Genomic DNA, 19315 nt, shown 5'->3' on the forward strand with positions numbered 1-19315 from the left:
ATCTAGACAGATATTACACGTAGAAATTCTTACTTTGTGTGAGTGACATTGAATGAGCTTGAAAGGGACAAAAGGGTTCAGTGTGTGAGGGAGTCATGAATAAAATAAAGCTGTCTTCACTGGTTTCTTTCTTTCTTTATTTCTTTCTTATAATGCAGTTATGGCTAAATTCCTCCCTAGAATGTCTTGACCTGCGGAAAAGATAAATTCATCTATCAAACTTCATCTATATAATTGTTTTTTATATAACTTTTAATTTAAACCTTAACTGGTGACTGATGAAAGGCTCAGGAATTTAGGAATTCATTGAAAGCTCACCAAAAACAAATCATGGTGGCTAGTTCAGAAGATGTAATTAGGCAACACAGCAATGGAAGTAACTGGTTATATGAGAGACAATGGCTTTGCTCATCTCAGATCCCCTGGGAACTTCCAGTGGCTTGGAACATCCCGGCTGAAGGCAGCAACGTGAAGGTTTCGATACTGTGCTGTGGAACGGCTAAAAGAGAAGAGGGGATCTGACGGGTTCAGTAAGCAGAAGCATCTCAGGCAGAAGTTCAGGTTAAAGACCATGCAGCGCCTTACAAACTAAAATAAGAAGTGAAAAAACAAAGTTAAAAGGCAAGCTTTTAAGATGCGTCTGCTTGCCTTTTGGCATCAGCTGTTATCTTTTATGCAGCAGAATCCTGGATTAACTATCGTTTTATTCTCAAAGCAGTTGAAAAGCCAGCCTTTTTTTTTTTTTTTTTTTTTTTTGTAGCTCAGAGAGATAAATGCTGTCACTTCAAAAAATGCCCTGCAGGATAAAATGCGGTTTTTGTGACGCCCCGCACATGAACTTTGAAATGAGAAAATGTAATAGCCGAAGAGAATGTTTTGGCATACTGATTAAATGTTAAGCTGTTCATCAACCTCCTTTTTATTCAAAGTAAATAATTACATAAATGTACCTCATCAGTGCCTCATCATGCACAAATGTTGCAGCTGCGGGCACAGATCTGGGGCATCGAATAGGCTGATTGAAGATTTCACATTAGAAAATGATTCACCTGCTTTTTATGCACTTTTCTAAAGCAGATTTACAGCAGACCTTGCTGGAAGTGACTTGATTTGTACGGGCTTTTATGTTGTCACACACTACGTGTTTCATTTCTCCAGTTTGCTCGATGCTCGCTGGGCTTTTACATATTTGCATTTAAGGAGTCACTGTTAGTGAGAAACGCACACAAGCAGTTTAAACAGTTAACACTGACCAGATAGTGTAGCTCTTAGCTACTGAAGAGATACAAATTGTTTATTATCCACTGAATATGTGAATCAACATTGTACCTAAAAGATCATTACTCTGCCTTTGTGCTTTAGTAAATCAACACCCCATCTCAAGTGTTACATGCCAGGCAGGAACAATGTATTTATAGTGTATGTGTTTTCCAGGCACTGACAGTGTGATTGGTTTCCACCTGAGCGGTTCAGTTCATTGATCCACTGAGTCTCCAGATGGACCAGTCAGTCAGTCATGTGATGGACCAAAGAAATGCATAATATCCTGTCATCTGCTGGTCGCCACAAGCAGTCTGTCACCGGCATATTGCAAAATTCATAGTCCGAATGGCACAAACCAAAGTGAACCTTTTCACAGAATCTCGTTTCTAATAACCTTGGTAAAAATCTGCCTTTCCATCAGTCACTTCACAACAACAAGAACAATCTAAAAATAAAACCTGAATCTGTCTTTGAAAAGTCTCAGACCTGTTTATCAGGAATTTTCTCACCTTTTTCTGTTACGTTCTTTAATGATGTCGCACCAAATGATGTTAACTGAAATGACAGCAGTCCAACTGAATAGTGAAACTGGAAACTTCCACGGTCGGCCGATTACAGAAGCGGCAAAAGACGGCGAGCTGTGAATGAAGGCAGCCTTCCTGATTGAACGCTGAGCTTCTTTTCCTGCGGGGAAATCCAAATGAAGCTTTGTGCTTTAGGCCAAAAAAAAACAAACTTTATTTGCAGTGCAGTGTAAATCTCTGCCCTCTGAGTTGACCCCTTCATGTACCCGAGGGATAATGGCAGCAATGAAGACCCCGATTCGGAGGAGAGCACAGCGACGAGCAACAACGTTGATAAGGCAGGAAGCAGACTGAGGCAGCAATAGTGAAGGTGCGTGGGCCGTTTGAATATTAACTTAACATTACTCTCAATTTCGGTGGCAACAATATTGTTTTTTTGTCCTTACGATTCACTTTAGGGATAAATTATTGCAAGTGTTTGTTGATGAGCCCTCTAAGAATATACTTCCTTTGTAAATAAAGAAATGAAAGGCCCCGGGGAAGTGACTTAATTGTGTCTCAAATCAATGTAAACAAGAGCTTTCCAACGGGTCTTACCCAGTGACTTTATGTTGCTTTATGTTCTGGTGCAGTTTCACTTCAAAATACATGTCATTAAGGAGGACACACGAGGCTCCCCTGAAGAGCTCCTTTATTTCTGCTTTCACTGAAACACAATTTGTTTTCTAAAATTGTCACTGCAAACCGCTGAAACCGCCTGTTGATATGAATTCATTTCCCCTGGTTTGCAGATGAGAAGCTTTTTGATTCCACAAAAGTGACAATAAACAATTTTGCTTGCGTACTTAAATTGATATATATTTGAGATATATATATATATATATATATTTGTATATGCTTACGTGACTAGTTGAATAGCATTGCCATTAGTGAGAGGCAAATACCAGACCAGACTAGTCCGTGAATGCATAAAGAGCAGAAACATGTTCTGCGATCATAAATGCTGCCTTGACACAAAGGCCGACCCGAGCAAGACAAGACCGAGAGGTATTTCAGCACTCTGTGGTGCCTGCGGTGAGCCATGAATACACATGAATACGTCCGACTAATCAGGTTTCCAAATGCAAGAGGGAGCCAGTGTGATCCCAAACACTGATCATCGTAGCTTTCAGCTTTCATACGATTTTCTGGCCATGTGGGCACATAGGACAGATGACTGAACAACCTGTTTCTCTTCTCTAAACCACATCAGATTACCTCTTACGCTCTCTTTTTTAAGGGCAGACTTCTTAACCAAGCTCAAGTTACCTGATAATTACAATGAGAAGACTAACTAGCTGACCAACGAGTCGTATGAAACCATTTTGATTATAAACTTTCAGTGTCCAGCAAAAAATAAATAAAAATGATGCAGAAAAAAAAAAAAAAGACTTGAAGTAATGACATTTTAAGTGCAAGTACAACAATAAATAAAACTGTTGGACAAACAAAGAACACACTTTAAGCCTTCACTGAGAACTTCGTGTGAGGGAGATCGAGAGCATGACAGAAGCTACAGAGCAGTGCAAATGCAAAGCCACTTCTAAGATCTTCCATCCCGGGAAAATACTGTGGAAATACCACAAATCCCATAAAACCACTCACAACATGGAGTAAAAAAAATTCATATTTACCTAAATTAACTGATGCTAAATTGATCTGTATTAAATCGGGAACTTGTGAATCAGAATCAAATTGATGAGGGAAATCAGTAGTGATACCCATCCATAATTAATAATGAAAACATACTTATTTAAATATTTAAAGTGTCACAACAGCAAACTGCCTTATTTGGTTTTGAAATGTTTATGAACCTTTGCCCGTCTACTGCCTCCTTTCAGTCGAATGTGTTTTTCTACACACTAAGGCGCCAGTGTTCGATGGGGTCACCAGTGTCACCTGTAGCACGACGCAGAAAACAGAACTCTGAGCCATTCACGAACCCACTGGTCCGAGTACGTGGACGACGACACAGGAGGTGAAGGCTTTAACACAACACATCAATGCAGTACACGGCAACATACACTCCACTTTGAGAGGCATCAGTGGGGACTGTTCGTTTTTTTTGTTTGTTTTGTTTTTTTGCTGTGCAGCGCATGCTGTGGAAGATCAACATCTATTATTTGCGTCCCACCACCCTCTGACACAAGCTGCGGATCATCAGTACTCTACAGCATCCGGCACAGACTGTACCCATGAGGATAAAATGGAAGGAGAAGGAACAGAAATGAACACTGACAACACACAACATGGACTACTGCAATATACACTCATCTGAAAAGACATCTGCTAACACTAGCGGGGGAGCGGTGCAAATCCTCTAGACGGCACCCAGTTAACAACTGCACTAAATGCCTTGTAGTAAGAGAGAGGTAATTTATTAGACCTTTAGCTGCAGTACACAAAGAAGGCTTCAGAGAAATCCTGCCTTTTTTCAAATCCGGTGACACTATCCCGTCTTGCAACAAGCTGTAGAGTACTATTAAACGATATACAGCGGTGTGAAAAAGTGTTGCCCCCCCTGCTTTTTGATGGCTCATTTTTGTGTTTGTTAGTCACACTTAAATGTTTTAGATCATCAAACACACTTAAATGTAAGACAAAGATAACAAAATGCAGTTTTTCAATGGTTTTTATTATTAAGGGGGAAAAAATGCAAACCCACACCACCCTCATCACCCTATGTAATATTAACTATTTACCATGCAGCTTCCTTATTCATGACCTTTGTATTATGTATTGCGCGTGTTGTGTTCATGTGCATGCTTTTTATATATTTGTTATCTACAGCGCTTGATTTTCAATGCCACTGAGATGACAATGACAGGGACGTTGAACTGTAGGGACACACAGCGAAGCATGTGCTGCTGCGTTACAGTTATACACCACTTTGCACTGTGCACTGGGGTTCATTTGTGACACCTTTCCTCCGATATGAACTCCCTCATATTAAAGCCGAGTCTCTGTACTTGCAAACATATGTTAATTACTGCAACTTCCGTACGTTTTGGTTTACTGTATAATGGAAAATAAGAAGAGCCATGTTTGTAACCCAACAATAAATACAAGGATCCCAGCTGTGGCGTGTGTTGCACAACCTCTACTTTCAGTGTTTTCACTGAACAGACATCAAGTCAGTGGCTGAGTACTAAGATAATTGCTCCCAGCGCATTAAAAGGAACGTTTCTTGGCAATTAATTGCCTCTGACATTGGAGCCCAGCAACATAGCATGTGCGGTTGCTATGACAACCCGGAATTTCAAAGCAACAGACTTTCAAACTGTAGAGACAGCGAATACAAATGGAATCTCCAATTTCTGTTTCTATTTATTTAGACCAAATTGACTATGATGCTTCAACTGACAAAGGCAAAGGTCCACCTGTGTCTTCCCAGGCATATCTGCAACATAATCCATTTACCCTCCATTTCCCCCTATTCACAGAGAATATAGACACCAAGTTGATCAAGGACACATCTCAGTGTTAGCTTCAATCCTAATGCTGACTGTTCATGAGAGCGGAGCCACACAGACACAGTCTTCCACCATCTCAAACAGAAAGTGATGCGGGCCACTACGTCGAGCCACCTCACTGGCCGTCTCCCCGCTGCTGCTGCGGAGCCCCGGCCTCAGGTGCCTCTGCGACAGGAGGAGCTCCAGCGTCTGTGCGGAGTCTGTTTTCGTGGCGCTCGTGTAGGAAGCAGCCAGGTGCAGAGGCGTGAGCCCGCCGTTGGTCTGGGCGTTCAGTTCAGCTCCGTGCCGCAGGAGACAACGCGCCACCGTGACGCGGCTCCAGCGGCAGGCGCTGTGAAGGGGGGTCCAGCCGTCGATGGTGCGCCGGTTGACCTTAGACCCGTTAGCGAGGAGAGCAGTAACGACTTCGACATGTCCGTTGTATGCTGCGCGGTGCAGTGGAGTGTAACCGTCCTCATCACAGCAGTTCACCAGCAAAGGATCAGCAATTAACAAACTGTGGAGTGTTGAAAGCTGAAACAAAAGCAAAGAAAATTAAAAACTAATAGTCTAACGAGAAATGTAAGTAGCCACTGTCTATGAACAATTAGCTATAATGTTAACCAACATTTCATTAGGATGACTTACTACTACTAATACGAGCTCCTACTCAGAGAAACTCCCATTGCAAGACTCTCCTGGCTTTGAGCATGGATGCTTCTTGCAATGCTCTCAGTATAATTTATTTCTTCAAAATATCTTTGGTTGATTTGACATTTTTTTTGATATATATATTTTTTTTAATAATGCATATTACACTGACTAGCTGGATTTACATGGAGGCAAATATTCCGATTACAGTCGGTTAAGACGCCCAAACTGAATGAAAATGCTCCATATAAACACCTTAATTGGAATAAACAGACCCAAACCAAATTAAATTTAATTGGGTTTTACAGGGATAGAATATTCCTTTTCCGAAAGTCACGTAAACGGTGAATTGGAACGAAGTCAGGCTCCGTTCTGTCTGCACATGCTCTGTGTTAACGTGGTCTGCAGCTCCGCTGAGAGCTTAATTTTAATTTTAATCACTCTGAAAGAGCTACTAGACATTATCGCACCCTTAGATGGAAGAAAAAATTGAAATATTGACCTGTTTCAAAAGGTCTATTGAAGCAGGGACAGACTGAAGCATGGAACAAATTTGGAACAGCCGGAAAACCTCGAAGACCGACTACTATAAGGCTAAACAACACAACTTTATATAACAGAGGGCGAGCAGCAAAAACCCGACCAGCAAACTGATTTTCAAAAGTCAGACATTTCATACATGGCAACAACGTAACATAACAACTAGATGAGACGCGTGGAAAAACTGAATGTGGGCTACAAGCACAACGTGTTTGTATGGAAGAAGGAAACATACTCAAACAAAATGCAAGGACTTACTTGTGTACAAAATCTGTTTTGAGTAAGAAACCAAAGAGCATCTCTAATTGTGAGTTGTGTTAGTGGAACACAGCCAAGAAGTAAGACCCCTGTTCCACAACTGTTCAGGCTTTTTAGATCACACGTCGTCTTATCTGCAGTAGTGACTCTATTATTATCATTTTTAGACCTAAAAGCTTCTTAAGTGCTTAAAAACAGCTTTTAGCATTTTAAAACAACCAGACTTGTCACAGTAATGGGCAGATGTGCAAATTCAGCTCCAACAATCCAGCGACATCGGTTCACAGCGGACATTTGGACAGGAAGGAAAAGAGAAAGGAGAGGACCTCTCATAGGGGTTGAGTATGATCTATGATGACCATGAAGAAGCTTCAAGAGGTGTAAGGGCTGCTATTAAGATGACAAAAAAAATGTATTATATGTATTAGTGTCCTAATGATACTGAGAAGTGCCATTTCCACTACTTCATGATGATGAAGTGAGTTACAGAACACAGCGCCGTAACTTTTCAATTATTCCCTCTGGCGTAAACAGAGTTTTCGCATCGTACCTGGTTGCACCGGGACTTCTCACAATAAGCGGTGTCCTGAGCCCTCTCCTGTCAATTCATAAGGACACTTCAACCACATCACCCAGGGGACACAAGGAGTCTTAGCTCTCCACATAACAACAGATGAATAACAGGAGTACCCTTCAAAATCACACAGCCACTCATCATTGTGTGGTTACTGGTCTCTATAAAAGTCCTAAACTGGGTCATGGCATGTGGTTCCCTGCGTCCTCTTCAGTCTGACCTACCATGTCTAAGTGGAGGCTGATGATGCCCACCTCCTCATTCTGCTCCTAGATCCTGAGATTCATGTCGCCTCATCACTCATCAACACATCTACAAAACTATAACCCTCCACACTGGCACTACCTGAGACTGTGTTCTGAGTTTCCCCAACGCCCACGACTACGCAGCCATGACATGTGAGAAACATGTAGACATCCTGTACGTCACAAATCAAAAGATGAGGGGTAGACTTTAGGAAAGAGAAGCCGAAGTTTCAGCATTCACCGCTCAAAACCTACAAAACATCGAATGTGAGAATGCAAACCTCATAGGACTAGACATGGGTCTACCACGTCTTCATAGGGCTGAAGAAGATAAGGCAGCACCTTATCATCTGAGAGATTTCTGAATGTCTTCAGAGCAGCGATAGATCGTCTGTGCTCTGATAGCATCTCTGCCTGGTGTGAAAACTGCAGCTCCCAGGATTCACTCCAGAGTGACCTTGCTAATTTGTCGAGATAATTTTACGCCAAATAATTCGTATAATTATAGTGGTAAATCACAGTATTTAGCTTGCCGAGAGTTACCGTTTTTCTGAAAATAACAGTGTTGCAAATATCTGATGCCCTGGGTCAGTTCAACCCTGGCCCTGCCCCCCACTGGTGATGTAAAAGAGGTAATTTGGTCCGAAGGAGGCACCAGAACTAAACAGCACTCACGCGGTTGTTTTCTGCCGCCCACAGAATGAGTTCCTTTGGTTTATCTTTGAGAGCTTCCTCCTTTTCCAGATACCACTCCTCACTGTGGTCCTCCTCCTCCTCCTCCTCCTCCTCCTCTTCATCCTTGCTTCCGGTCCACAGGCTGCTGGCTCCTCTGGGAATCAGGTGTCCATGTGAGTCCAGAAGCTCAAGCTGGTTGAAGTCCTCTGAAAACTCCATCACTGTATAATGTATGATTGAGAGGAATGTTATTATTTAACATTTGTTAATTTGAACAACGCACACAGATGAATCAGATGTCTAATTAATATTTTGTAGCCAGTGTCTAATGTAGTCCATTTAAATATTCACACTATCCTTGGAAGGCTGGACAGTTTCAGGGCATCTTTTGTTCCCCAGTGAGTTGACATTTTCTACATAGTGCTCCTTTATTAAAAAACATTTCTCTCCAGTAGCTCTGCTCTATGGTGATTTTTTTTTTTTTTTAAATTGAAGTAATGTACAAACTACATGCCTAAGATGGCATTAATTTCTACCTGCTCCCAGCAGATAGTAACAGGCATGGTTAAAAGTGTCAAATGCCGAAACATAATCAACTGTTGCCTTGTACTAACTGCCAACACTTAGTACCTTTTCACTGCGACTGCAGATTCACTAGTACGGAAGAAGACACACGACGAATAATTACTTTGTGTACTTATTTTGCTGCTGGAAGTGGATATTTACACCTCAAGAGGATAATGAGTATCTTTTTTGTTAACTACACATTTGTTGTAAATTTATAATTCCTTGCATCTACATATTTTTAAAGATGCAGTTGATTATTCGGTAGAAAGATAATGAACTGGTTACTTTTCATTCATTCATTCCATCAATCATATCTGCAATATAACCTTAATATACGGTCCAGTGCTAGTGTTTCTCTTTTTGATATCATTCTAGACATAAACGATAAGGACTCATTAGGATGCTGGGAAACTTATGGTCACTTTTCACAAGCTTCTGGTGCTGATTTAACTGTGTTTTACTCCTGTGGTTACTCTGTAGTTTGCAGTACTGTTTTTGTCTGTGGGAAATTACTTTGTGTTATATTCAATCCAGATTAACAACACCCTCCAAGCTGATCACACAGACACAAATCACCGCATTTCGTACTCTGGTTCAACACAGACTAAATATATAACTGGGGCATTTAAGAGGCAGGACTGTAGTGCATTTGTTTTCACTAGTGTACTTAATGAGCTTTACACCGCAAAATTTCCAAAAAACACAAAACAGAATCATGATCATGTCAACCGTGAAGGTAAGATGACGTTAAAGCTTAGTGCTAGACGATTGCAGTACAATGCTAATATTAGCTTGCCGTTTTAGCTTCCTGTGTATCTAATAAACTGGAAACCGAGTTCTGTAGCGATGTCAAAGCAGGAAAAATAGATTAACATATGTTCAGATTAACGTGGTTGTCAATATCTGACATGTATGGCATGTAACGTAAAACGTCGACACACACCTTGAACTAACTACATTAAAACGCGTACGACACCGACACACACCTCGAAATAAATACATTAAAACACGTACGACACCGACACAGACCTCGAAATAAATACATTAAAATACGTACAACAGCGTTTAACTTCTCAAAGAAATACAAACCTGACAAAATTTCGCCCTCACCTAAACAAACGAGCCATCTACAGTGAAGACGCCTGGGATATGTAGTTCTTTAACAATGTAGCGTCATGGAGTCCCATTCAAAAAAGACGTCACTACCCACAAGTACTCGCGGCCACTTACTTCTTCGTTGGCTCAATTTTTGGTAGTCCACATGCCGCTTTCTTCATTTCTATTTCGTATCTGTCACGCTTCTGTATGGAACCACTAATGCCGAGCAGAGAATTGCGTTTTAATGAGAAGACACAGACGCCTCATAGTTTTTTGTTTTAGCCAGTGCAATATCATATCTCGTATCATATATCGTGTCATTTTGGTGTAGGAGGGAAGAGTCGGGGAAGTTGAGCCGTGGGTACATTGACACACCCCTTGTATCTAGGCAACGTTTTCACGTGACCCTTATATTCTTAAATCATTAATTTCTCAAGTTTGTGGAGCTGTATAAATATGTTTTTTCACAAAAACATTTTTTTATATTTATTTATTTATTTTGTTAAAGTAAACCTTTTACATGTCAACTATAATAGCTGTATTGTCAAAGTAATTTGTATCCAGGTCTAAGAACATGCATCATACAAGCTGATGAGTTATTAGTGCATAGGACCATGTAAATCATTAAGCATTCATTAAGTACTGGCCTCAATGGATACATTTGCAGCATTTTTCAATATTGTGGTTGTGTAGAAAAGTGAGCTAAAGGGCATGGGATAAATTGAGCCAGGGAATCAACTTACCCCAAGCCCTCAAGCAAATCTACAATTGTTTTAAATATTTAATTTCTTACATCCTAAACATCATAGAATAGCTATCATGCTAAGACAGTACAGCAGAAAGACGGACTGGCGGTCAATACCTCTTGAGGAGATGGAGAGAACAGTGGCAAAAGAGAAAAATATTGATGGGTCAACCCTGCGTAGATTCATGAAAGTAGAAAAGGAACTAACAGGAGGCAGTTCGAGAGACTAAACCCAGTGCAAGGTAGCAGGCCCTGATGACATTATCCCCAGGGTACTGAGGATCTGTGCCAGCAGTCAGATGTCTGGCTGTCAGAGATTTTCTGATAACCCTGCAGCTGTAGGGTGTATAAGCAGTGGACAAGACAAAGAGGATGATAAAGGGCTGTATAGATTTATGGAGTGGGCTGGAAGGAATCACCTGCTGCTTACCATCCAAAGACGTGATTGATTTCAGGAGGTAGGGACCTCAGCATCTTTGGTAGGGATCAATCTATCTATAGTAGGGTACAGTGGGAGAGCACAGACAAAGGGAGTCTTCACAGAAAAGGATCAGATCACATCAAAGAACTGGCTGATAGGTTCCATGGCCTCACATCAACAAATGCCGTAAACTAGCATTTGAATTTGCCAAATGAAGCAAAAAAACCTGTTCCTGCTGCTCTTGATGGGTGGATGAGCTCTAATCCAGGTAAAACAGCCACCTGTACCATATCGCTGGATGTGTGAATTAAACTTTTCTCTCAGCAGCGACACCGTTACTAATTTTGACTGATTGGGATCAGGTTTAAAATGGAAAAAGTACACTTGTCAGTTTACCCCTAAGTGGCTCAAACCATTGGGTTTTCCCCCTAAACTGGGACAAATTGAGAAATTAAGCCATTTCTTTTTTTAAATAAATCATATTTTGATTGGTCTTTCTCATAGATGCATTCTCATAAATTCGGAAACAGGAGACATCCTAAAATACAGGAAGATATTCTCATTATACTTTTCTTGCCTAGAGGAAGTCATGAATAAAAAAACAGCTCAACTTACCCCCTCCTCCCCTACTTGCTTTTCGAGAGCAATGCTCTTTATTCATGATATTCATGAATGTCACTGTGTATTCAGCCTCCTTTCACCAACTACAGTTATTAATCTTACTTGTCTTACCTTATTCTGTCTTTTGTATTCTGCTCCCTGCCACTGCAACGCCTTAATTTCCCCACTGGATTAATAAACTCCTATCGTATTCTATCTTAAAGGGTCCTGTGGTATCTTCTGTGACTAGACTTTATATATCCAGTGAACAGCTTATAGTTTATAATCTGTTGTGCGGACTGAGACTGTTCATCCTGTTTGAGCTCACAAGATGGGGTAGTTTATGGCCCCTGTCAGCATGGCAAATTGCAAATTGCGTGGTAAAATGCACATTTCAAGTTCTAATTATCTTAAAAAAAAAAAAAAAAAAAAGGTGTAATTTGGAACACTGTACACTGCATTTATTTATTTATTTAATCCTGATAATCTCTGTAGTTTCATCTGTATGTGGTATTTCACATATGCGAAACTGTGCATGTGCTGCTGCATTTGTGAACTGACTTGGTTTACAACCTGCTTTAATTTTTCTCATTTAGACTTTCTACATGATATTTATTATTTGAAATTATCCACAGATGGATCGCATTCAAATTTCCAGAGCAACCACAGATCACTGATTATTCGTTCAGCTCCTTAATCTATTATACATTTATTCATACAGGTTTATATATAGTTTTCTCTACATTGTACAAAGTCACTGGGTGACATACATTTGCAAGTTATATAACAATTCTTTTCAAAGTGTTGAAGGAATAAAAAGACACGCAACTTCAGTTGGAAATGCACCACACTGACCTCCAAATTAGTCTCCGCAGGAGCCAAATCCCAGGTCTCTGCTGGATGGGGACACTTGAACAAAGTAAGTACAATGACTCTTATCGTGTTATGAACTGATCATTGTGACTGCAGTATTTGCCAATGTGATGTCGTTGTTAAGCTGGTGAAACCACACAGAGCTCCATGGAATACGAAGGTCGTGTCCGTGCAGCCACCCTGATACTGTTAATCCTTGTTAAGCCGATGTTTCACTGCTTTTTCTCCCTTGAAAGATGACCAGAGTACTTGTTTTATGAGTGGGAGTTTAGGAATCGGATACTGAGTGCTGTTGGACCACCATCTTTTATTTGTTTTGAGGTTCCCTTAGGACACAAGTCAGTTTCCCTTCAGCTTGTTGGTATGTTATAAAATAATGTCCTTCTGAGAATAGAAAATATCAGAATCAGACGACTTAATTGCCAAATATATTTGAACATACAAGGTATTTGCCTTGGTTTTTGTTGCATTAAAAATTAAGATAAAAAAAAAAGGTAAAGATTTACACACTCAAATAAACAACAGTCTACAAAAATATATGCACTGTATATACAACAAGGAACATTTACAGTGGGATGGTAGTGGGTTTGATGTGTTCTTAGTGGGGCCTCAGCATTGTTCATCAGATGCACTGTGGATGGATAATAACTGTTGGTGAAGTGGGTGAAGTTGTGAGTGGCCCTGCACTTGATCGATCGCAGCCTCCTGCCAGAGGGGAGTCTGTTAAATAGTCTGAGTCCTGGACACATAAAGCTCATGGGGGAATTGAGACTTCAGCCGATCAGCTTCTTTGCAAAGACAGTGACACGCTGCAGTCTGCTCTTGTCCTTAGCAGAGGTTGCAGCGTACCAGGTGGTGATGGAGTTGGTTTTTCTCTTAGTGTCTCTTTTCTGTTTTTGGGTTTGTGAGATGTGCACAAAGTTTAAAGGTTCCTCCACTCCTTCCCATCACCCTGTGGGTCAACATTGTGGAGTCCTCCCGGTTCCTGGGCCGCATCATCTCCCAGGACTTCAAATGGGAGCTGTCCACTGTCCTAGAAGCGTTCAACTCCAGCTTGTTACAGCTGCACCAAGTCAGCAGGCAAACTTCAGGAGCTTGACAGACTCAGGACTTGAGATGCAGCTGTTGGTGTACAAGGAGAAGAGCAGAGGTGAAAGTTTACAGCCTTGGGGGGGACCTGATGGTACGGGAGTCTGAGATGTGTTTCCCCAGCTTCACATGCTGCCTCCTGTCAGAGAGGAAGTCTGTGATACATCTGCAGGTGAAGTCAGGCACATTCAGCTGGGAGAGTTTGTCTTATTATTATTCGTAGTAGTAGTAGTAGCAGTGGCAGTATAGGCAATGTGTAAAATAAATGTAAAATACCAATATTGTTCTTACCAACATGATTAATGTGATTGTCATTATTATTATTATTATTATTATTATTATTAGTAGTAGTAGTAGTAGTAGTCCACTGTGCAAAGAGACGTCTAAACAACGTCTTTTCCAAGTCATTTTTGTACGTCTTATTCGGGTCACCTGAAGATGCAGACTGTTACTCCTGACGACGACTTTTTTTTTTTTTTTTACATCTACTGAACGTCCATTCATGACATCTACAGTACGTCCTAGTACGAACGTGATTATGTGTGATTAAACATTATTTTGGAATAAAAGTCATATTTTTGTTTGTTTTCATTTTCCTGTTTTTCTTTTCTACAATAGTGTTAATACAACAAAATGAATAAAGGTGTATTGGAATTTTTTTTGATTACAGTTTTTATTTTACTTTAATCTAATCTCATTTTATCTTTCTTGTGTTTCCTTTTATATGCAATAAAGCTACGTTGACAGTAATTTCCCTCGTGGACGTCTTTCTAAGAAACTAAAAGCTGTACAGTATAAAAACAATGTCTAACATGAGTTCGATTTGACATAGAAAAGATGTCCACAAAGACCACATCTGGACTACAAGTACTGTAGCAGTCATGAATGGATGCTCAGTAGATGTAAAAAAAAAACAAAAAAACAAAACAAAAACAAACCGTCGTCTGGCGTAACAGTCTGCACATTCAGGTGACCTGAATTAGACGTGCAAAAAGTACTTGGAAAAGACGTCGTTTAGACGTCTCTTTGTGCAGTGGGCTGTAGCAGTGATAGAAGGACCGTGCTGAAGGCCAAGCTGAAATCCACAATCAGGATCCGAGCATATGTTCTGGAGGAGTCAAGGTGCTGGAGGATGAGGTGTTGAGACAGGTTGACGCCATCATCCAGATCTGTTAGATCTACTCACTGTGCAAAGACTGATGCTGTATAGACATGATCTGCACATCTATCTGACCTATAGTGGATATAGGTGACCTGCAAGGGGTCCAGGAGCAGATCTGTTAAATATTTCAGGTGTGAGAGCACAAGGCAAACGATTTCATTACAAGCAAGCAAGGGCAGTAGTCAGCCAGTGGTCCTTGGCTTTTTGGGGAGAGGTGGAGGCCGTGACGCAAGCTGGCGCGTGACATGACTTCAGTGAGATATTGACGCTATCTGTGAACACTGAAGACAGCTGATCAGAACAGTGCTTCAGGGTGGATGGAGACACAGCGTCTGGTCCAGCAACCTTGGTGAGGTTTGGAATACAGCAGTCCTCGAAGAAGGTGATGTATGACTGCTTCTGTGTACTCATCCAAACTTTTTGTTGCCACTTGAAAATGTCTCAGTCAGAGCAGTCCAAACATGCCTGTAAGCTCTGCCCTTAATATGAAGTACTGATGTACCATAAAGTCTAATTATATCATGGATCTTGGGCCAAACATAGAAGTTTGGTGAAGACCTTATAGATTTATAATGAACACTCAATACTGCAAAAATATGTGTAGTAGAAAGAAGCTTAAGGAGATACCTTCATGCTGACAGGTTAGAAAAAATCTTGAAATAAATGATGCACAACCCCTGCAGGTGACTGAAACAACTGCAAAGAGAGTGGTTCCTAATCATCATCAAGTCCTGTCGTCCATCAGTCTTTGATCCAGCGTAGTGAGAAAACAGGTCCACAGAGGATGCAGTCTCCATGACAACAGGGTACACCTATATGAGGATGCTGTAGATTGCCTGCAACTATGCCTTCGGTACCATCCTCCCAGACCCCTTGACCAATGATCTGCCTCACTTGGGTCTCTCCTCTTCCATCTGCACGTTTACTGACATCCTTACTAACCGCACACAGGCCATCAGAGTCCATTAGTCTCTATTCACTGTACACCCATGAGCCCAGCCCTCTAACACCATCATCAAGTTTGTGGATGATCAAATTACAGGAACCAGATCCAGTGACTGTGGTGCTACACGAATAACCTGGAATTAAACACAATAAAGTCAAAAGAACGCATCCTGGATTTTTCAAGTTCATTTCAAATACCTGGGGCTTCCCACATCCAATAACATCTCCTGGTCCATAAACAAAGAGAATCCAAAGAAATCATGAAAAAGGCACAGCAGCATCTCTGTCGAGGAGGGACAACCAGGAGGAGAAGCTGCTTAAGACCTTCTACTGCTCAGCCATTGAAAACATCCTAACATAAAACATCACAGTTTGGAACGCAGGCAGCACAGCTTCGGATATGAAATCTCTTTGGCGGATCATTTGCACTACGGAGAAAGTCATCGGCTGCTCCCTTCCCTCCTTTCATGACACTGACACTGCTCACTACCTCAAGACGCCAACATTTTGAAAGACTACGCACAGCACGGACATGAACTGTTCCAGTCGCTGCCATCAGACGGACACTTTTGTCCATCTGGTCTTACACGTCCAGATTTAGAAAAAAATTCCTCCGGTGGGTCATTACTTTCAATAAGCTTCTGAATTCATGCACATTATGATTATTCTTGTTGCACTTTACTGCTGCTGGTTGCAGAAAAGAACTGTACTATGGACTCATACAAATGCTTTGAGTTTGCATGTTCTCCCTGTGTCTGTGTGGGTTTTCTCCGGGTACTCCGGTTTCCTCCCACCTCCACAGACATGCTCGTTAGGCTGATTGGTGATTCTAAATGGTTGTATGTCTCAGTGTTAGCCCTGCGATAGGCTGCCAACCTGTCCGGGGTGTACTCTGCTTCTCACCCAATGACAGCTGGGATACGCTCCAGTACTCCCTGCGACCCTAGAGAGGATAAGCAGTAGTAGAAGACGAGACAATTGCCTTTGAACAAACATGTCAAACCCGACACTCCCCACCCTTTCAGGTTTTTCAGTTCTTGGTGGGGAATCAGGTTTGTGAGTATAGGGAAAGAGTAACACAAAGATGTTTACATGTCTACAGACTCTTCGATTACATGCGACGAATCTGTACTCCATATATATCTATCCATATATAGCAAATGAAGGGGTCCCAGACTGGGTGAAAGTCATGTTGTTGATGTTTTATTATATATGTGATTTTCTCTAAGGGGAAAGTCGTAGATAACTCAGACAACCACTTCCTTCTGCTTGGACCTTTGGTGTCTCTCCACGAGACGGCTGTTCCTGTCTTCATTCTGTTTTATTGTAATTGATTACCTCTATTCATTTTGTTTTCTGTTATCAGTCAACGATGAATTAATTCAAAGACAAAATAAATGACTAAAGCCCAGAGCTTAAAACATGAGGAATTAAATATTTTAATTTTTCAACAACTGATTACACGTTCTCACTCAGGCTTCCATTTTTCATTAGGACATACAGTACTGTGCAAAAGTTTTAGGCAGGTATGACAAAACTAAGGATGCTTTCAAAAATTGAAGTGTTTCATCAGTTAACAAAATGCAGTGAATGAACAGAAGTGAAGTCTAAATCAAACACAAATTCTTGTACCACTTTCCAGCCCTTCAGTGAACAAACAGCCAAATATTTCAAACCTTGACTCATCAGTCCAGAGCACCTGCTGCCATTTTTCTGCTCCCCAGTTCCTCCCAGTCTCTTGGTCTTGTCTCCATGTCAGAGGTACGAATTGTTGGCTGCAACTTTTCCATGAAGACCACTTCTGGACAGTCTTCTCAGGACAGCAGGTGAGTGTACCTGGGTCCCACTGGTTTCTGCCACTTCTGAGCTGATGGCACCGGGGGACATCTTCCGATTTCAAAGCAAAATAAGCTTGAAGTGTTTTTCATCTGCTGCACTAAGTTTCTTTGGTCGACCACTGCGTTTACAATCTTTAACCTTTCCTGTTTCTTTGTGCTTTTTTTAAAAAAGAGCTTGAATAGCACATCTTGAAGCGTCAGTCTGCTTTGGAACATGAGAAACCTTGCTGCTGGAGTATAACTACTATGTGTCATGTAGCTGTAGATGTTGTTGCTGCAGATCTCATTCAGTGCTGTAGATGCTGTGATGTAGTGTATTTACCTGTGACATGAAATTGTCTTCCATGCTGCAAAGTTCTTATTCATTATTTATAGTTTTAAAAGAATTCTTAGTTTACAGCAAAACTTTTGCACAGCACTGTATATAAAAGATATTTATTTATGTGCCTAAATTAAAGCATCACATGATTTCACATGATCGTACTCGTTACTGTTGTATGAATATTTCACTTATCTCCCTTGTCATGCTTAATAAGTTATGAATATCAGCAGTCCCTGAGCATCAAAACACTTCAGGCAAAAAATATGTGTGCTGAAAATGTGGGGTTCAAGGCTCTCTATCAAAATGTTCAAGGAAAATTTTTTTTCCATACTCCTCCGACAGCAAGCCCAGGGCTAAGCTAGCACGCTATCTCATCAGGCAGCATGCTGATGTTAATTTGACTTAACTTTAAAGTCCGTATTTATTCCTTGACACAGTTATTGAATTCAGCTGCTCTCAGTGCTTGATAATCAATCTACTGAATAACAGATCATTTTCATATATGTCAGCTGTGGCACGTTCAAACTACCATTTAAAGGTAAATTTACTTCATGACTTAGCACAGATCAATTAAGGCTGCTTTTGCTTTGCAAGATATACTTGCATGTAAATAGCTGATCTCTACAGGGGCTTGATCTAGCCTCTCTGGGGCCACATGGAAAAAAAAAGTTCCATGTTAAGTGTAGGAGTGGAGGAAGAAATGATAACTTATCTCAAACACTGACTTCAGTCAGGGCTGTCCAGGAGTAACAATGATGAGAAAAACTGGAGAGGACCTCATATCGCTTCTTGAGGTTAGCCCAACTCAACACAGCACCGTTGTATTAAGTTGTACTGTGGCTTATAGGTTTTGGAAGGGCAGAAGAATTCATGGACTACTGAATATCCGTGTTTCTCTTGCATTTGATTTTTTAAAGACTATCTGCCCAAAGGTGCCACATGAAAAGGACCTGCTCTCTGTTGAATCTGACATCCTTCACTTGACAAGTGACGTGTAGCATTATGTGCCACATTCAACCCGATAATTACAGAGGTTGGATGTGAGTTGCTTTTTTTTTTACCCATTAAATTGCATGTCTGTTCTAGTTAACAGTCTCTAAACATCTCCCAGTGGTTGAACCTTCTTCATGAATAAATATTACTGGAGAAAATATATCTGAAAAAATCTATTGACTATTTGCAAAAACATGGGCTGCGTTATGCGACTCCCTTAACCTCAACTATGTAGATAAATGCCGACAAAAAATAAATAAATAATTGCATGTCTGCCTCTGGTTGAATTCATACACAAACTGCACTTGCCTTGGCTGACATCCCAGTGATTCAAAAAGATGAAAAGTGTGAAGGAAATCTCCAGCTGTCCTCAGCAAATGCAGGGATGGGTGATTGTCTGTGGTGAAGACAGTTCTCAAAACATCCGTACAGTTCATTCAG

General features: G+C 40.9%; 1 protein-coding gene across 1 annotated transcript; it reads right to left on the minus strand.

The window, feature by feature from the left end:
• Positions 1-5137: 5137 nt before the first annotated feature.
• On the minus strand, positions 5138-9912 carry ankrd49 (ankyrin repeat domain 49). The gene is made up of 3 exons (XM_047575154.1): positions 9878-9912; positions 8222-8442; positions 5138-5812 (listed from the first exon to the last, which is right to left on the minus strand). The coding sequence occupies exons 2-3, from the start codon at positions 8438-8440 to the stop codon at positions 5336-5338; spliced, it is 696 nt and encodes a 231-aa protein (XP_047431110.1). The 5' UTR covers positions 8441-8442; positions 9878-9912; the 3' UTR covers positions 5138-5335.
• Positions 9913-19315: the final 9403 nt, after the last annotated feature.

This window comes from Mugil cephalus, chromosome 2 (assembly GCF_022458985.1).
Source record: "Mugil cephalus isolate CIBA_MC_2020 chromosome 2, CIBA_Mcephalus_1.1, whole genome shotgun sequence".
Taxonomy (NCBI): Eukaryota; Metazoa; Chordata; class Actinopteri; order Mugiliformes; family Mugilidae; genus Mugil; species Mugil cephalus.